The following is a 19,382-nucleotide window of genomic DNA, read 5'->3' as shown; positions in this document are numbered from 1 at the left end:
GTGTGTGTGTGTGTGTGTGTGTGTGTGTGTGTGTGTGTGTGTGTGTGCGCACCCTGTGATGTAGGACATTAAAAGGGTTTTTCAAGCTTATCGGGTTGTAAGACTCGATATGCTCAAAACAGTCATTTGGAGTACTATTAACTTTTAACTTTCAAAGTCCACTAACAAAAAAAAGAAATCTGCTACAGCATACATATCTGCCCTTTAAATCAATTGTCCTGTGTTCTCCTTTGAGAAAAGAAAGTCGGAAACCAAAAGGGAGAAAGTATCTATTTTTGGTTTCATGATGGCATCCCCTAGATTTGCATCAATTCAGCATTCTCTCACATGCAGAGCAGACGGTCACACCGAGCCAGAAAGCGGCACAAGAACAAGAGTCACAGGACAGACACTACATTAGCTTTCCTGCTTAAGTGTCCTTCTTATCCAACCCGTGAACATGCGTCTTGTCCTGCAGCTTGTCAATCAAGCGATATAACAAACATTCACTTGGGAATCGTGCACTGCTAACATTAGTTTGCAGGTTAGCTAGCTAAGTAGCTGCTCAGAATGAGATGTAGTTGTATCCTAACAAGAATCGAATGTAAGGCTGTACTAAGGCACAGCGGTGCTTTGAGCTAAATGCTGAACTAACATGAATATGCTAATATGCTGAACCAAAATATCGGACTAATCGGCAAATTTAACTGACCCAAAAAGACTGGGGATCACCAGAGTCATTACGATGTATTCTCTGGGACCCATGAATGTTTAAAAAAAATGTCATGGCCATTTTCTGATATTTGTCAGGACATTTACAATCACGATACAATCATTCTAAATGTCAGCAGTGGGAATTTGTCAGGTGAAAGGTCAATTGATTGAACTTATTGAAGATCACATTGATTAGTTCTCAGTCAGGGCAGCAGCACTTACTGTAGTAAGATGGCCTGTAAGCATGTTATACGCTGCAGGGCAAATGAAGATCTGTACTTACATATCATTATATGGCCTTTGTTGAGGTTTCTTAAGTCTGGATGCCATTTTCTAAGGCTTTGAATTCTTTTTTTAACTACTATTTATTTCAGCGCATTTACACTTTGACACATTTTGTGATGTTGAATCAAATTAATCTAAAACCTTTTGTTGAATTGGGTAATGCTCAGAATAATTGCTCATGCAGAAGCAGGCTTTACACATGGTTTGCTAAGCCCATAAGTATTTGATGAACTGGTTGCGTAAGTGCCTGCGCTCAGTGCAGACGTAAGGTCTGTGGTTCAAACATATGCTGATCAGAAGTCTCCTTTTGCTTTGATAAATCTATGGCAAGCCCATGAAACACACGTTAATGAGGTCCTTACAATGTCTGTGTGCGTGTCTGTATAGTTACAGGAACCTGGCTACAGAGCATGAGACCCTCATGCAGAAGTATCTCCATCTACTCCAAATAGTGGAGACGGAGAAAATGGTTGCCAAGCAACTTCGACAACAGATAGAGGATGGGGAAATCGAGATAGAGCGGCTAAAATCAGAGGTAACTTGCCTTGTAATTTCATGCTAGTATTACCTGTGTGTGTTTGTTTTTTGTTACTGTATGGTTTACAGAGACAGAGAGAGAAAAGGTTGAAGTAAAAGTAGTCAGTCACAGAGTATAAAGACAGAAAGGGCAATGGACAAAGGTCACGACCCGGATTCCAAACCAAAATGTTGTGAGTTCAAGGCAAGTGATCCGGGGGAGCTTGCAGCGCCCCCGGGATGTCCTTGTTAGAGTCTCTGCAGTACGGTTACTGAGTGTTTTGTATCCTAATTATACAGTCTAAAATGGATCAAATACATCTCTCTTTAATGTGCTAATGGCTAGCTCCATTTGAATTGAATGTTTTCAATATGCATGAATCAGCTTCTCTTGTACCTGATACGGCCGCCTGCACCACAAAATGATAATCAACTGTTTCACTTTCCATGGCTAAAACGGGAAGTAGTAATGGATTTTGGGTTGTTTTGTTTAATTTCAGTCCTTTATTGAAAGCTGTTTTTCTCTGGTCTGTTCTTATTTATACACGGTGTGAGTCTAATGGGAGTAAATGAAAAAGGGTTGAATAAAATGAAATACATTTAGATGCAACTGGTACCATTTGTTCATATGTGAATCTTTGAAACCGGCTAATGGACGATAACAAAGAAAAAAAAAACATTCAGAATCATGATAAAGACAGTGAGTGCAGTGAGAGAATATGACATTACCAAGAGCAAGAGCAGGATTATAGATGCGTACAGTGTGAGGTACTCAGTCAATACAATGTTTGATTTGTGTTGGATTTCAGATCGCTGGACTGCTGAAGAACAATGAAAAGATCCAGTCAAATCCAGAGGTGCCTCCCAGTGAAGACGACACAGAGATCAAGAAGATCAAAAAGGTGAGGTCTGACTGCTTTAGTGCTGCGCCGTTTTAAAGGAGAAAGCCTGAATCACTCTTCTGTCTTCATCAAGAAAAACTAAAGCAATGCAAAGAGGAAAGCCAAGTGGGAAGGGGAAAAGGACGGAGGGGAAGTTTGATTTGTTCCAGCAGAGATATACGTATGGTTTCTGAAACAGGTTTTATTTTTAACCTTCATTTATTCAAGGAAGCTCACTCTTGTATTCACAGCAGGGAGCCCCTCATCCACTACAACCACAGGCTTGTTCTTCAGCTCTACTGAAGCAGCTGCCTGCTCCTTAATGAAGCTGGGAAGTTTTAGAAAGGTAGTTACTTTAAAGCCGAGAAGGCAACGAAGCTACAGATAATTGCGACCCGATTCTGTTGTTCCCCTCACCTCAGATTTTTGTGCCTTTGAGCTTAGTGTTTTGGTTTTTACCGCCTTCAGCGCTTCTGTTTTGGTGTCCTCTCAGTACTCTCAACCAAAATTGTTTCCAACTGCAGCAGGTAGCTGTATTTACACCTATGCACCAGTGCACCGGTGTAACATGTTCAACTAGTATTAACAATATGGAGCATGAAGGAGAATGAATATTGAATTTGTCAGATCAACAGAAACACTACTCCAAATTAATGCTACTGCAGGATGTGTAAACAGGCAACTGTTTGCTAGCACGTTCTCCACGGCACCTTTATTAGGTCATAATATGTGTTATTGTGATACCCCCAAGTGACCACAAAAATCAATTAATGCGGGTTTTAGTAAAACCACGAGGAATTCTTTAGCATTCTTTAACAATTCTCACACAGTGATGACCCAAACACGAGCTAGCTAAGCTTGTCTTCATAGCCATTAGCTTCAAGATATGGATCTTAGTCTGACTAGGTGCATTCCTCTTCGCCTTGTGATGTTGGAAATCTTGATATTTGTTTCCAGGAAGGACTACTATCTACATCGTGAAGGGAAGAGTGACAGTGACAGTTCGTCACTATCTAACAATGCCTCATGTAAACGATGATACTTGTCTTAAATAGTTAATGAAATACAAAAAATGTCTGTGACTCTATTGGAATACACTCTTTCCAGACTCATTTTAAATGAAATACCTCCTACCTCCTAATTATTCCCAAAGTTGCAGGATAAGTTGAAGCACTAAGTACACCTTTTTTTATAAAGAAAATTAGCCTACTTATTAGGCTGGTAAAACTCTTTCAAAACCCACTGGATTACCTCATTATAGTCACAAATCCATGCATGCACACACAAATGCAAACAATGCCAGCTTAACTTGTGTGCTAACCTTTTTCAACACAGGTCCAGAGTTTCCTGCGAGGTTGGATTTGCCGCAGGAAGTGGAAAACCATCATCCAGGACTACATCCGTTCACCCCACGCTGAAAGCATGAGGAAGAGGAACCAGGTTGTGTTTAGCATGCTGGAGGCCGAGGCCGAATATGTCCAGCAACTCCACATCCTGGTCAACAACTTCCTGCGGCCGCTGCGCATGGCCGCCAGCTCCAAGAAGCCGCCCATCACTCACGATGACGTCAGCAGCATCTTCCTTAACAGGTGGCTGGTGCTGAGACTGGTTGTGATAGTGGGACGTTGGAAGCTGCCAATGGTTGTGAACAAGAGAGGGAGAAACAATACCTCATGACCGCTGTTTTGCTTTGATTTTTTTTTTATCAGTGAGACCATCATGTTCCTCCATCAGATCTTCTACCAGGGCCTGAAGGCCCGGATAGCCAGCTGGCCGACCCTGGTGCTGGGTAAGAGACACGGAGACTATCCCTCAGTCACCCACACAACATTTGGCTTGTTTTTGTTGGGGTTTGTTATAGGGTCAGTTCCCCAAAATCATACATAAAAAAATATCTACCTGAGAGAGTCGCCAACCAGCTTGTGGCACTCATACCATGCAAAAACATTTCTCTAAAAACAATGCTTTTTTTCTCACATGATTCACACTGTCAACAACATAACGCCGAATGATTTTGTACTTGTGTCCTACTTTAATTTAGGTGTTTGCAGAAAGTTTTACAAATAAAAAGCAATTTTTATTTTTTCATGGTGTAAGATTTAAAAGAAATAGCCTGTTTTTAGCTTTTGCTCTTGATGTAGTGTCAGAAACCATATATTTATTCATGAAGATTTCTGCTTCTCTTTACAGCGGACCTGTTTGACATCTTGTTGCCCATGCTCAACATCTACCAGGAGTTTGTGAGGAATCATCAGTACAGCCTGCAAATCCTGGCCCACTGCAAACAGAACCGAGACTTCGACAAACTGCTGAAGCAGTACGAGGCCAAGCCCGACTGTGAGGAGAGGACACTGGAGACCTTCCTCACTTACCCCATGTTTCAGGTGAGACTTCAGGATTACAGTGTTGATAACAGCAGTTATATTACACAATCCGTATACATTGTGATAAAGTATAAGCCTGTACACATTGGTGCATGCACATGAACCTTACTTCCTTTTGAAAAAGGTCTTTGTGCTCAAACAACACTGTGGTGAAATATGTTCAAATACGGTATTATGTTTACTTTTCCGATGTACTGACCTGGATTAAGCCAACTTAGTGTTAATGTTAATATTATAAAGCCATCTAGAGCCTTCTTACAAAACTATGGCTTTTCACACTTTTCACACTCGTGTAGTGTTTTTAACAATGCAGAGTGCCAAAATGCCTCATATGTCCATGTTTTGTCAAAATCACACAGTGTTGTGACATATCACTTATGAGTTAGACCTTTATTATAGCCAATTTGTTTAATTTGTATTCATAGTTGTATTGTTTTTGAGATTCAAGCAGCTGCATATCGGGTCTTTCAAAGTGAGAGACATGCCCATTTGACAGAAAATATCATTCTGTTCTGGTTTAAACTGGACCAATGATTTCTGGAAAATGGCATATAAGTTTAAAAGACATTTAATCATGGCTCCTCCATCAGGGCAACAAGTGTAACATTAAAAACCCCAAATGGCTTCAATGCTTTATCTTAAATTTTTCATAACTTGTGACATCACTAATACAGCAGTTCTGGCGTTAAAAAAAACTGAAAACCAAAAATAAAAAGTAAGAATGCCTCTATTAGAGAATCAATGTTATTTGTGTGAAAATTAATTATTCAAAAAATCTGATGGTGAGACGTCACCATAGACAACTTAATTAAGTTTTTAATCTTCAATAATGACATGAGGTGCAAACAGTTGTAGCACTTTTGCACAATAATCTGTGTTCAAATGAACTGAGGTTTTCAAATCTACATTAACAGCAGAACAATTATGTTTCAAATGAAGACAGTGGATGTTGTGGTGATGAAAGGAAACATAGTGTTTCAGGGTGAATGTGAACAAAAGTGCCAATATTATCAGCTCTCTGGTAAAAGAGAGGATCTTTTTGCTTCCCAGGCAAACCCTGGATGGGATCCATGAACAGTTAATTACCAGTACAAGGCCATTCGAGTCAAGATGTTTGACACTGCTTATGAAAAGCTTGAAATCTCTTTTAACACATTTTAACACTAAAAGATTAAAGATACCCATTTCAATAACTCATTAAAACACCTTTCTGTCTCTTTCCCTCTCAGATCCCTCGTTACATCCTGACGCTGCATGAGCTGCTGGCTCACACCCCCCATGAGCATGTAGAGAGAAACAGTTTGGACTACGCCAAGTCAAAACTGGAGGAACTTTCCAGGTATAGCTCTATCAGTCAGTCAATCAAGCGATTGAAAATATAATGTACATTGTGCTACAGTATATGTTAAAACTCTCTCAGTGTGAATGAATGGATACAGAGATGTCTGTCAGATTCATGCAGTGATTTTGTGGAGGGATACTATATTTAATGAATTCATTAAGCAACTTGGACGGTGAAGTTTTTCATTCTGTACCTTCAGAATCATGCACGATGAGGTGAGCGAGACGGAGAACATCAGGAAGAACCTAGCTATTGAGCGGATGATTGTGGAGGGTTGTGAAGTGCTGCTGGACACCAGTCAGACATTTGTCAGGCAAGGTAAGTAAGAGAAAATTGTGAAAAGGGATTTTTGTATTGATTTGTTTCTTAGCGGCACATCAACGTGCAAATGCACTTAGCCTCAGCATTCATACCGCTGTGAAGTTCAGCGTTCATTCTGACTGTCTTCAGCTCGTTCAGTCTGATTCTGGTCCAAGCTGTCATAATCAGTTCAATACAAAACTAGCAACACAAGCACTGCACATATGGTTAACAGCTAATTACCATGTTATTGATGAGTTAATTGGATTATGATTGTTTCTGTGGTTTTCACAGTCTTTTAATAGGCTTTTAAGGAGGAAGTAACGTAGGGTTTATCACAGCGGAGCTGACAACAGTGCTCTCAGTCACCGGTGAGGGGACTTTCTCTGCTCACAGCCAGTAAAGTCAGTTCAGTTCAAGGATTCATTGTTAAAAAATCATTTGTACATACACTGAAAACCTCCAGTTTATTCACTAAACACAAAGAGACCAAACTGATGATTAACATACTATCTAAGTTCTGGTCAGACAGCAAACTAGCCGACCCGAGATGTCAAAGTAACAAAGCATTACTGAAACTAATAGTAACTGGAAGGTTATTACTGAATTTCAAACTGAGTAAGTAACTAACTATCAACTGAGTAACACTATACTCACCGGCACGGCATACATTATTTGTTTACAGTTTTATATATCAATTCTTCCTCATACATTTAACACCATCCTCACACATCTCTTCGGTTGTGATGCATCACATATAATCTCACCCAGATGTTCAACACCTTCCTCCATCTCTGCAGACATGTGAATAAAATCACTGATTACTTACACACAAACACATACCTGTTATATATTTCACTCTAATTGCAAACTGCAGGCGACAGAAGTCTAAATGTTTACACACAATTTTACTCTGAAGATATACAGATACAGTAGGAGCAAACATTTTGTTCGTTTGTCGTCAACTGTAACCACACCTGATATTACAAAGAGGTGTTGACCTTGTGGTACAGGAATAGCTGAGAGAGAGTCATTTGGTTATTCCTATAAAAGGCTTTTCGAAGGTTAAACACCAATTATAAGATCAAGGTCAAAGTCACATTTTATGTGTTTTCTCCTGTGTGTGTGTGTGTGTGTGTGCGTGTGTGTGTGCGTGGCATTCCACAGGTTCCCTGATCCAGGTGCCGATGAGCGAGAAAGGGAAGATCACGAGAGGCCGACTGGGCTCTCTGTCTCTGAAGAAAGAGGGCGAGAGACAGTGTTTCCTCTTCTCCAAACATCTCATCATCTGTACCCGCGGCTCCGGGGGAAAACTACACATCACTAAGGTACAGTAGGATTGTACTTCAGATGACCTGATATTAAAAAAAAGATACAACCCAATTATTGAGGTAAACTTTTTTCTTAAAGTTTCCTATAAAACAGATCAAATGTCTCTAAACTGGTTGAAATGAAGAAATACCAAAGTTGACAAAGCTTTACATTTTTCCCAACGAATATAATATATAATATATATATATTATAATTATAATTTAGTTTATCTTCTTTTTCTCCAGAAAACGTTTTAGTCACATCCAATAAAATCATAGCATTGACCCAGCGTTTTAATGGCCCCGAAGGAGACATTTACAAAGTCGGTAACTTTTTCAGCAGCTTTTGTTCAGACTTCCTAAAACTACAAAGAAACCTCCACTGTCTAGCAAACTGTATGTGAAATTGTGACCTTTCAACCCTGTCACAGAATGGAGTGATCTCTCTCATAGACTGCACACTGATGGAGGAGCCAGAGGGGACAGATGATGAGTGTAAGTTACCACATACAATATATTCAAAAGTTTATGTAGTTGAAACATACAGTAAAGCTATGCAATTTTTCAGTAGCTCAGTAAACTACTGGACTTGAATAATTGCAAACCTTCCCAAAGACAAACTGTAACAGTCAGTGATCAACATTTTAATTTCTGTCTGTGCAAAATATTTCCACGAGGTTAACCCTGACTCCGAGCACTTTGCATCATTTCTTCACTCCCACAGTCACTTTTGTTTTGGGAATAGCTAAACTTAAACAGTTACAACAACAAAACTGCAGATGAATAACATACTGTATTACATTATTTTTCTGATCAGTTAAGTAGTTTCTTTGAGCCCTTTGGATAAAAGTCTCCAAAATGATCCTGTTTGCATGACTGTCCGCAGAGAGCTGTAGACTTTTTTTCTACAAAGATATTGTTTCTTCACTCACCAGCATCAAACGTAACAAAAACAATCCCATTCACAACGGTTGAAACTGGTTGAAATGGTGTTGGTTGCACATTATTTAATCAAGCAAACCACAATGGATCATCGTTAATAATAGCTTTGTGCATTCATGCAACTCTCTCTTAATTAGAAACTGCAAATGGAAAACACATATCTGCACTTTAAACACTTAAAATGTCAAACTCCAAACGGGTCTGGGAATGTCAAGAATGCAAAAAACATCACTGTTAAATATTTCTGAATGTATAAATCAATAAAAAAAACAGTATAATCATACATGACACAAATCTGATTTAAAAATGAATGTTTGCCCTCTCAGAACTTTGAGCTAGACTCAGTCACAATTACAAACTGAACTTTGCTAAAGTGTAAATTTGTTTAAATGTTATTTTGTCATTTCTGTTTTCTTGTAAGTTCTTCTTTCTTCTCACAATGTTTGCTCTCAGTATATTTTATGTTACCCTGTCACAGGAAAATAATTATTGTTGAACATTGCAGCCAAAGTGGAGCGGAGTGGCCCGGACATAGAGCACCTGGACTTTAAAGTGATGGTGGAGCCCAAAGACGTCCAGCCCTTCACCGTCATCCTGGTGCCTTCGTCCCGACAGGAGAAATCAGCGTGGACAAGCGACATCAGCCAGGTACGTGTGCTCAACTGCGTGATTAAAGACTCAATGTGTTCCACACAAAGCGATGATTTCACTTAAGCATCATTAGATGAACAGAGTTTACATTACAATTGAAGTAATTAAATTAGAGCTAAGATTGTAGGCTGCAAACATCATTTCGGGACAGAACGTAACATTGCAAAGATTAGAACAGAACAACTCATGGCCGTTCGGGATAGAAAAGTGTATCATCTAAAGTTTGTTAACTCCCTCTTGCTGTGTTATAATCACTAACTGCCTTTTTTCTGTCTGTATGCTTGCCTTACAGTGCATTGACAACATTCGCTGCAATGGTCTGATGATGAACGCCTTCGAGGAAAACAGTAAAGTGACTGTGCCACAGATGATTAAGTGAGAGTCTGACACCACGCAGAAAGGCACAGACATTATACATGCACAAACAGAGATTGGCATTTGCGTTACATACATATATGAAAAATGCATGAACATGTGTGCCCAAACTCTAATGTTTTTAGTGCTATACTTGTGAGGACCCTTAGCGACATAACATATCCCCCATGCTCTAACCTTAACCATCACAACTACATGCCTAACCCCAACCTAAACCTTATTGGACCCAGAAACAGCAAGTTAAATAAGTGAATCATCATTTTAATTTTCTAAAATCTTCTCACTTTCAAGGTCTGAAATTGGTCCTCATAAAGATTACAAGGGCACACACACGCACTCTAGTCTCTTGCAGTTGTATGTATACACAACTGAATATTCACCATAGAGTTAAAATGTCAAAATTAGTACTTTCTGATATTGTATAGATTTTTGAAAGTGTGTTTTTATCACGTTTGAAAACTACCCAACCCATAGTCATGTTAATGCTTTACCCACTGACCCACATGTGACCATAAAAATGTACTAACTGGAGGTGGTTTGCATAAGTACTGGGAGCTAAATCCCTCTGAGTCACATTCCTAACCTCAGTTAAACCCCAACGCAGGTCGGACACCAGCTTGTACTGTGATGATGTGGACATCCGCTTCAGCAAGATGATGAACTCTTGCAAGGTGCTGCAGATCCGCTACGCCAGCGTGGAGCGCTTGTTGGAGAGGCTGACTGACTTGCGCTTCCTCTCCATCGACTTCCTGAACACTTTCCTCCACTCCTACCGCGTCTTCACCAGCGCTGACGTAGTGCTGGACAAGCTCATCACCATCTACAAGAAGCCCATCAGTGCCATCCCTGCACGGTGAGTGATCCCTCGAGTGAGGCGGTTCCAAGAGGTTTAAGGGATTTTATGAGCTCACTGGTGTGACATCTTTCACACTAACCATATTTTATTTGCAGGCTAATAGAGAACGTTTGAAGATAGCACTCCGATGTCTTGTTCTGCTTACTCTGTGTGTGCACACATTGTTTTTATGTGTTTGATCATTTATTAGCCTGTGTCGAGATGAAATTTCTTCACATCATATTTACAGTATGCGTGGTTTTTATTCCACACCTGTGGAATGTGGGAAAGTCTTTATCTCTAGTTCATAAGAAAATACCTGCTACACTGCTACAAAGGCCTGAATACCAATTAGCAGCATTTGTCAGGTGTAAAGAGGTCTGCAATCAGCACTTTGATATGTAACTCATTTAGCCATGCTTGAAGCGCTTGAAGCGGTCCACCACCTCGATCCAGAAATGAAATATTTTATCGATATAACTATTGGATGGATTGCCATGTAATTTTGTACAGGTATGCATAGTCCCCAAATGACGAATCTTACTAACTTTAAAGGATCCCCTGACTTTTCATTTACCACCATCAAGTCAAAGTTTTTATAAAGTTTGGTTAATGACCAAATAATTGCAAAACTAATGACATTCCCATTAGCATTATCACTGTAACCATGTTAGCGCACGGACGTTAGCTCAAAGCACCGCTGTGCCCAAGCGCAGCTCCACAGGGCAGCTAACTTTTCTGTAAGTAAGACTCTTAGTCCTGTTACAGTAAACCAACATGGAACAACTAGCCGAGCTCCAAAGTCAAATGAAATCTCCAGGTCCATCAGTCCAAGAACAGCATAATTATCTGATATGTGAAGGCGTTGAAGGCAAGTTTATTTGTATAGCACCTTTCAACAACAAGGCAAATCAATGTGCTGTATGTGGCGGACTTGAAATGCATGACAACATCAGCCAAAGAAAATTAAAGGGAAAGTGTCTCAACCAGCTGAAACTGCAGCTGAAACAGAGGGCCTGCACATCGCCCACCTCTGTAACAGTGTTTGCAATTGCGATCAAGTTAATTCAGAGTTACTGTAGTCCCTCTTCAGGAAGTGGTTCTACCTTTAAACAGGTGAGCGCAAACGGTTTGTTACACTTAACTCCTCCAAGCACCTCAGTGCCAATCCATGTAGATTCTGACAACTGAAAAGGGAACAAAGTTTGAAATTTAATTTTCTCCGAAGGATGCAGCAACAGTGCTGTAATGGTGCAGTGAAAAGGTAGGACTTCCCCTGTGTCTGGATTTGTCTTTGCTCTCACGTGGACTGTCTGTAAGCAGCCCTTCATGCTATCGTACCCTGTCCAGGTGAGAAGGGACTAGAGGAGAGGCAGCGAGAGGTCACACCAACACATCCACTCCTCTCGTCTTCTGTCCGCCATCACAGTTAATTGGGTCCTGCGTCCACCCACCTCTCCCTTACCCCTCCTCTTCTTTCTCATTCCTCTCTTTTACCCTTTTCCGTTCTCTCACTTTTATTTTTCTTTCCACGAGTCTGACCATTCCTCTCTCCGCTGCGCTGTCACCATGGCAACCCTTCACTCTGCTGCAGGACCCCACCCTCTCCCTCTCTCCTCCTCGTCTTCTCCCTCTCTCCCTCCCTCCCTCTTTCTCTCCCTTTCTCCCATCATCTGCAGCGGCTCTACGGTATTAAATATTGATGGTGGTGTTTTGCACCCAGACCTTGCTCTCCTCTCTTGCTCCTTCTTTCTTTTTGTCTTACTCCTCTCTCTTCTCCTGCTTGATTATCTCCTCTCGATTTTCCTCTTTCCTGCTTGACTTGTGTCCTCTCTTAACTCTCCACATTGCTTTTTGTGTTTTGCCTTTTTTCTTTTCGAACTCCCCCTTGTCTCCCTCTCCCGGCCTCCCTCAATTCCCATCTTTCTCATTCTCACCTCCTTTCTTTTACAAATTTAGGTGAGGAGACACAACATGGCTGCAGCTAACACCATACAGGGCTGGAGGCTTCCCATTTGCCCACTCCCAGCCAGCAGCCTTCGCTGTGGTGGAATCCATATCCACTATGTTGCTCCTTTCTCGCCCCCTCCCTCTCAGTCTCACTGTTTTTGCCCGCTTTAATTTTTTTTTTGCACTGCACCTCTGTCTCTTTCTCCCTCTTTCCCTCTCCCTTCCTCTATTTGGCTCCCCTTTTCTCTCTGTTTCTCTCTCCCCATGTCTCTGTGGGCCTCCCCTGGGCTGGTTGCTGTTGGCAGCACCCGTGCCTCCCACACTGTCACTTGACATGCTATTTATAGGCCTTCAGAGGGGGTGGCTCTCAGTGCAAGAAGGATGCTGTCTTAAACAATGTAGCTTAAATAAAAGAGGCAGGAGCTCCCGAAGAGCCCTGTGGTTAATGTGTTCCCTCTCTGCTTCTGTGTACTGACACCAAGTGCACCATTCCACCCCCATTATTACAAATTCTTCCCTCTCTCTCTTATTCAGGTCACTGGAAATAATTAACCAAAAATCCCAAAAGTGATGTTTGTAGTTGTGAAAGATGCTCTTCTTAGTGTTCACCCTTCTGTCTTTTTTCCGCTTTTTCATTCTCTCCTCTTCTGCAGTTCTTTGGAGCTTTTCTTTGCCAGCAGCCAGAACAACAAACTCCTCTACGGCGAGCCACCCACGTCGCCACGTGCCAGCCGCAAGTTCTCTTCCCCTCCTCCGCTCTCCATCACCAAGACGTCCTCGCCCAACCGCCGTCGCAAGCTTTCGCTCAACATCCCCATCATCACAGGGGGCAAAGCCCTGGACCTGGCTGCACTCAGTTGTTCTCCCAATGGCTATGCAAGCATGCACTCCACCATGTCACCCTTCAGTAAGACCACCCTCGACATCAACAAGCTATATGTGTCCAGCACCATGGCCAGCAAGATCCCCGACGAGGGAGAGACCAAAGCCGAAGGCAAGGCGGAGGAGTCTGTCCTCAACAAGCAAGGTCAGAATCACTGTCCATGGGATTTTGCTCAGTTTTAATGAGGTTCATGTAGTGTGGAAGCATTTTCACAAACCCACTGTCATGCTCATATCTTGTATATATCCTCCACTCATACTAGAGCAACTTTGACTGTCAATCCCATCAAAGTTAGACTGGTACTGAATATATGTAAGAGGTGAAATAAAAAATAAATCAACTTCTTTAACAGTCTTCTTTGAGCTTGCACAGCAAAAGAGCAGCAGTACATCATGTATAGTTTTTTTTTTCAAATTCAATTTGAATGTTTTGCCCCAGTCGTATCATTGCCAGCTACCACCAAGCTCAACCCAGCAGTTATGCCCGTACATCACTTTCATACACGTCTGCTCCTTTACTGCCTTTTTTTCTTGATTGTGAAACACTTTTTTTTTTTCTGTCCAGATCTGTCTGTGAGAGAGGAATGTGACGAGGACCCAAGACAGAGTGACGAAGCAGAAGCAGAAATGTCTCCTCCCAAATCACCATCAACACCCAAGAACGTCAAGTCAAAAAACTCTGGTGCAGTATACTTTGTCTCTGCTCCATTGTGTTACATCACAGTGTTCTGTTTAATAGGCTCCATGTCCGCGACATCGTGTGATCTACTTTTGAATACCAACCCACCAGTTTAAAAACAAACGAGTTGGCAAGATTGTTAAGTAACTTGGCAAGAATGTAAGAGCTGGCAAACTAAAGTAGCTTAGCGCTTAGTGCTAGTGAGTACTTGCCAGTGGAGTGTCTTGGCGGATTAGAAAATGACAAAATAAAATCAATAATAATAGATCATGTCAATAACAATATCATTAGTAAAACGAAGCACAAACAGGCATGCTGTTCTTATGCCACATCCTCTATGAGCACTTTACTGAATACTTCCTGCTAGCAGATTGCATGATTCAACTAGTCAGAGAACCAGATAATGTGAAATGAGCAGTTAAACGAAAATTAAATCAGTTTTAAAAAGAGCAATTGTCCAGTGGTGTAGTACTGAAAAGACCTGTAGCAGAAGTAACACCAGCCAGTTGGCATTCATATACAGGTTAGGCAGGATATAATTCCTGACAGTGTGTTCGCTTTCATGCATAGAGATATATGAGAAGATTGATACCATTTTTATGTCAGTAAATATATGTAAAGAAGAAGCCACTGCCCCCTGCTGGTTAGCTTAGCATAAAGACGGGAAACAGGGGGAAACAGCTAGCCTGGCTCTGTCCAAAATCCACCTACCAGCACCTCTAAAGCTCATAAATTACCCATAAACCCCTAGTAAAACCACAACGTGTTGTTAATAAGCTGTTTTCAACCCGTGTTGCCTGTTTGCTAATCTAAGCTAACTGCTTGCTGGCGGTAGTTCATATTTACTCTACAGACATGAGAGTGTTGACCACATCTACTGTATTTTTAGGCAAGACATGGCATAAGCGTATTTCCCAAAATTACAAACTATTGCTTTAATGCATTTGAAACTTTCAGGAGTTTGTCTTATTCTTAAAATATGTCAGCAAAGCAGATGAAACAAGTGGCTGTCTCAGAATAGAAGAAATGGGTACATTTTAGGTCCAAATCATAATTTTGTTTTTTACCATCAGATCCATTTTTACCATCCAGCAGAGTCAGATTGTGCATGTGAGAAGTGCAAAGAGTAACTCACAGAGTTAAATAAACACTGCAGCAGTGGACTGTATAGCAAACTTTTTTTTTTTCAGAAAATGACAAGCGTAACAATAACCAAATAAGGGCTTGATAAAAACCACCCACAGCCTCCTGGCCCTCCCCGTACCGCACAGAGAGGGAGCATCCACCCCGTAGGTAGTCAGGCACAATTCATCCCCAGCGTGTTCTCTTCCCACGGTGCTGGATACAAGGGAAGCCAGTGCCTTGTGTGAGTAGGTGGAAGGAAACCTTGTACCTTAGCAACGATGTGCATGTTCTTCTATACCGCCCCCGGCTAAACGGAGGAAGGCAGGGAGGAAGGGAGGGAGTGAAGGAGGGAGGCAGAGAGGCAGAAACAGTGGAGTGTACACCGTCACTGCCACGAGCTGCAGGACCCACTGTGCTGGGTTTGTTTTAGCTCTCTGTTGCCCTCCACTGGTCAACAACTTGAGCTTGATTATCCACAAATAGTAATTCCAAAGCACTTTACAGAAATACATTTTAATAGCTTAACAGATGAGCCAGACTCAATTCCCATTTCAGCCTAATCCTGAGGCTCAGAAATATAAGAGTTGTAATATTGTTTTTGTAAATAAAAAATGCTCTAGTGGAAGTATCCTTTAACCGTTTGATGACAAAAATGAAGAGTAGTAAAGAGTTTTAATCATATAAAAGTCCCTGTTTTTTTCTCCTCCCTGTAGAGTTTTCCCTGTTTTCCTTCAACAATGGAATGGTGGTGTCATCTTGCCGGGAGCTGGACAATAACCGCAGTGCTCTTTCTGCTGCCTCGGCCTTTGCCATCGCCACCGCTGGTGCCAATGAAGGCACGCCAACCAAGGAGAAGTACCGTCGTATGTCGCTCGCCAGCACAGGTCAGTCGCGTGAGGGGATGCTACTTCAATTATTACGATTAGACTATTATTATAGAATTAACAAAAGCAGCATCTCATATCTAGTATGATCCCCACCAAAAACCTCCTTGTTTGGATGACAGATGACTTTGTACAGCAGTTAATTTCTGGTTGAACAAATTCGCCTAAGTGACACACAATAGATAAGCAAAAGCATAAGCAGTTTTATGGCTTATGACCACCAGGGGGCCTCCAAACAAATTGTAAATGTCTGTTTCAGTGATATCTATTATCTGCTTTGTCTGTATCTGGAGGCAGGAAATAGTGTTCCATCAGTGTGCGAATTGATTTTCACTGCGACTTTGTGTAAACCGGGTTCCAGGTTTTCCGACAGACCAGAGGAATGGGGACAAAGAGTTTGTTATCAGGAGAGCTGCCACAAACAGAGTCCTGAATGTGCTGCGTCACTGGGTCTCCAAACACTCGCAGGTACAGTTCACCTTTCCCTCGATCGTTTTCATTGTTTCAATCTATCTTTCTAGGCCTTTGCAGAAGAAAAACAACACTTCTGTAATGACTCTGCTGTTGTTCCTGTGTTTATCCTCAGGACTTTGAGCTCAACACAGAGCTGAAGATGCGGGTAATTGGCTTCCTGGAGGAGGTGATGCATGACCCGGAGCTCCTGACACAGGAAAGAAAGGCAGCTGCCAACATCATCAGGTTGGTTTTCTGTTAACATCGCTTGATGGCACATAAAGTCACATATGACACATTTGTTTGTCAGCTCCCTTTAGAAAAAAACTTCTGCAAAAGTATTTCTGATGCCAGCAAATGTAGATACAGTACATCCCAGGTCCCTGTTGGACCTCCACAAAATGGACCTGGACACTGACAGTGAAGCTATAGAAACTTAAATCTTTTCCTCTGAGCAGCAGTTTCACATTGTACGCAACAACCTGTCAGCATGCCCTACTGCTACTAAACATTATCAACCTGAGGAGCTGAAGCCAAAAGTGCCTGTAACCCAAACTGAATAAAGAAAGAAAGGAATACTCAGTGTGCTGGGTCAAGTTGAGCACTTTTGAACAGGTTAAGTCCATTTATGTCTACTCAGGTCATGTCAATTGTGGACAAACCTATCAGATAATGACACTTGTATGTTTTGCATGTAGGACTCTCACTCAGGAGGACCCTGGAGACAACCAGGTCACACTGGAAGAGATCACACAGATGGTGAGTGAAATAAAAGGCCTTTTCAATATAAAATAGCCCTGTACTTCTTAAAAGAGTGTTACACATCCTGTAGAAATGATTTGGGCTTTAATTGTCAAAATATGTGTTTGTGTTTGTGTCAGGCCACGGAGGACTGTAAGACTGAGCCGTTTGAGAGCCACTCTGCCCTGGAGATAGCTGAGCAACTCACGCTGCTGGACCACCTGGTCTTCAAGGTGATCCCATACGAGTGAGTACACAGGCATGCATGTGCAACGCAAACGCACAAACACGGGCACTTGGTCTATACGATAAAAAATGATAAAGGGTGATAAAGTGGGGGGCGGGGGGAGTGAAGGGAAGCGCACGCAGTAAATGCTGGTGTGTTTTTCATTGTTGATTATTTGAAAAAACATTTTCTTCTACAGGGAGTTCTTTGGTCAAGGCTGGATGAAGAACGACAAGAACGAGAGAACTCCCTATATTATGAAGACAACCAAGCATTTCAACGATGTATGTGTTTACCCTGGTATTGTGGATAAAAATGTAAATGTGTGTTATAGATAGATGGATGGATGGATGGATGAATGGATGGATGGATGGATAGATAGATACTGTAGATAGATAGATTTATTGATGCTCATTATTATTACCACGTATTTTTTCTCTCTTTTTGTCAGATCAGCAACAAGATCGCCACAGAGATCCTGCAGTGGGACGATGTCAACATGCGAGTGGGGGTGATCGAGAAATGGGTGGCAGTGGCTGACATCTGTCGCTGCCTCCACAACTACAACGCCATGCTGGAGATCACATCCTCTCTCAATCGCAGCTCCATCTTCCGCCTCAAGAAGACCTGGCTCAAAGTCTCCAAGCAGGTAACAGACATTTCTGACGTTGCTTCCCAGCAGTGACGTTAACTGGGTGCAAGATTTTCAGTATTTAGCTAAGTAATTAGTAATAAAGTTTAGCTTGCCCTAAAGGAGTAGTTTGACCACTCTGGGAAATACGCTTATTTTCTCTCTTGCTGAGCGTTAGGTGAGAAGATCAATACCACACTTAATATAAGGCTTTATGGGGGGGCAGGGACTTCCTGGACGTGAATGTGAATAAACATATTTTTTTCAAGGTTTTTTTATTGAGTCATATTGAAGAGACTTAATTTTTTTTAAATAATTTGTATCAAGAATGAAACAAAATGAAAGGAAGACAACATGCTCTTTGTGAGGCTGATTGTGATCATTTTGAAGAGCATTGTCCTCAGTTCATGAAACTCTGATAAAGATTTAAATGAACTGTTTGGCTGCTGGTAATAACAGTTTTGCTTTGATCTATTTTCTAGACAAAGACTGTGATCGACAAGTTACAGAAGCTGGTGTCATCAGAGGGGCGATTCAAAAACCTGAGAGAAGCTCTGAAGAAGTACGTATCTATAGCTTTTCACTCACACATTGTGGTGGAGGAGTTTCATACATTCCTCGTTATGTTTGAGCACTATATCTCTATAGCTGACCCTCCTCTTGTCCTCAGCTGTGACCCTCCCTGTGTTCCCTACCTGGGAATGTACCTGACTGACCTGGCCTTCATCGAGGAGGGAACACCCAACTACACCGAGGACAGCCTGGTTAACTTCTCCAAGATGAGAATGGTAGCGAACCCTAGTGTGCTGAAGTACACACAATAACATGAACATGTTGTTGTTTCTGTCTTAAATTGTTTTTATTTCATTTGTCTCCAGATATCTCACATTATCAGAGAAATACGGCAATTTCAGCAAACAGCTTACAAGATTGATTATCAACCAAAGGTGAGTTTTTCTTAAGTATTATTTTATTGTGTATTTTATACTTTTTCATGTCTTTGATTGGTTTTCCTAATAGTCTGTTCTGTTCAGTAAAAGTATATATTTGCTCAGAAGAAGTTATTTTCATCATAGTTCTTATTTATCAAGCTTACATTTCTGTTTGTTCCAGATATGCATGGCATCTTGGGAAAACTCATTTTAAATTGTGTCTGTGTTCATTATTACTTTAGGTTGCAAAGTACTTGCTGGACAGCAGTACAGTGCTGGATGAGGAGAGCCTGTATGACGCGTCTCTGAGAATCGAGCCCAAAACTTTATCATGAAGAGGATCTCTCTCTCTCTCTCTCTCTCTC

The 19,382-nt window shown here is 41.4% G+C and overlaps 1 protein-coding gene across 1 annotated transcript in view; it reads left to right on the top strand.

The window, feature by feature from the left end:
• The window catches only part of LOC116384115 (ras-specific guanine nucleotide-releasing factor 1-like), a 26,273-nt gene extending 6,897 nt beyond the window's left edge, over positions 1–19,376 (top strand). Inside the window, exons 3-27 of the mRNA XM_031848508.1 lie at positions 1,366–1,513; positions 2,304–2,396; positions 3,711–3,964; positions 4,085–4,164; positions 4,566–4,759; positions 5,989–6,098; positions 6,301–6,419; positions 7,569–7,729; positions 8,143–8,206; positions 9,159–9,301; positions 9,597–9,679; positions 10,284–10,532; positions 13,118–13,491; positions 13,912–14,028; positions 15,864–16,034; positions 16,396–16,502; positions 16,621–16,733; positions 17,186–17,246; positions 17,369–17,475; positions 17,654–17,738; positions 17,906–18,103; positions 18,568–18,647; positions 18,756–18,873; positions 18,964–19,032; positions 19,260–19,376. Coding sequence (XP_031704368.1) covers positions 1,366–1,513; positions 2,304–2,396; positions 3,711–3,964; positions 4,085–4,164; positions 4,566–4,759; positions 5,989–6,098; positions 6,301–6,419; positions 7,569–7,729; positions 8,143–8,206; positions 9,159–9,301; positions 9,597–9,679; positions 10,284–10,532; positions 13,118–13,491; positions 13,912–14,028; positions 15,864–16,034; positions 16,396–16,502; positions 16,621–16,733; positions 17,186–17,246; positions 17,369–17,475; positions 17,654–17,738; positions 17,906–18,103; positions 18,568–18,647; positions 18,756–18,873; positions 18,964–19,032; positions 19,260–19,352 — 3,391 coding nt within the window. The 3' untranslated portion in view covers positions 19,353–19,376. The remainder of the gene's footprint in view (positions 1–1,365; positions 1,514–2,303; positions 2,397–3,710; positions 3,965–4,084; positions 4,165–4,565; positions 4,760–5,988; positions 6,099–6,300; positions 6,420–7,568; positions 7,730–8,142; positions 8,207–9,158; positions 9,302–9,596; positions 9,680–10,283; positions 10,533–13,117; positions 13,492–13,911; positions 14,029–15,863; positions 16,035–16,395; positions 16,503–16,620; positions 16,734–17,185; positions 17,247–17,368; positions 17,476–17,653; positions 17,739–17,905; positions 18,104–18,567; positions 18,648–18,755; positions 18,874–18,963; positions 19,033–19,259) is intronic.
• Positions 19,377–19,382: the final 6 nt, after the last annotated feature.

Source organism: Anarrhichthys ocellatus, unplaced genomic scaffold, assembly GCF_004355925.1.
Source record: "Anarrhichthys ocellatus isolate YVR2014 unplaced genomic scaffold, GSC_Weel_1.0 scaffold8, whole genome shotgun sequence".
NCBI lineage: Eukaryota > Metazoa > Chordata > Actinopteri > Perciformes > Anarhichadidae > Anarrhichthys > Anarrhichthys ocellatus.
Note: the sequence above shows the minus strand (reverse complement) of the source record. Positions and strands in the feature narration are given on the sequence as shown.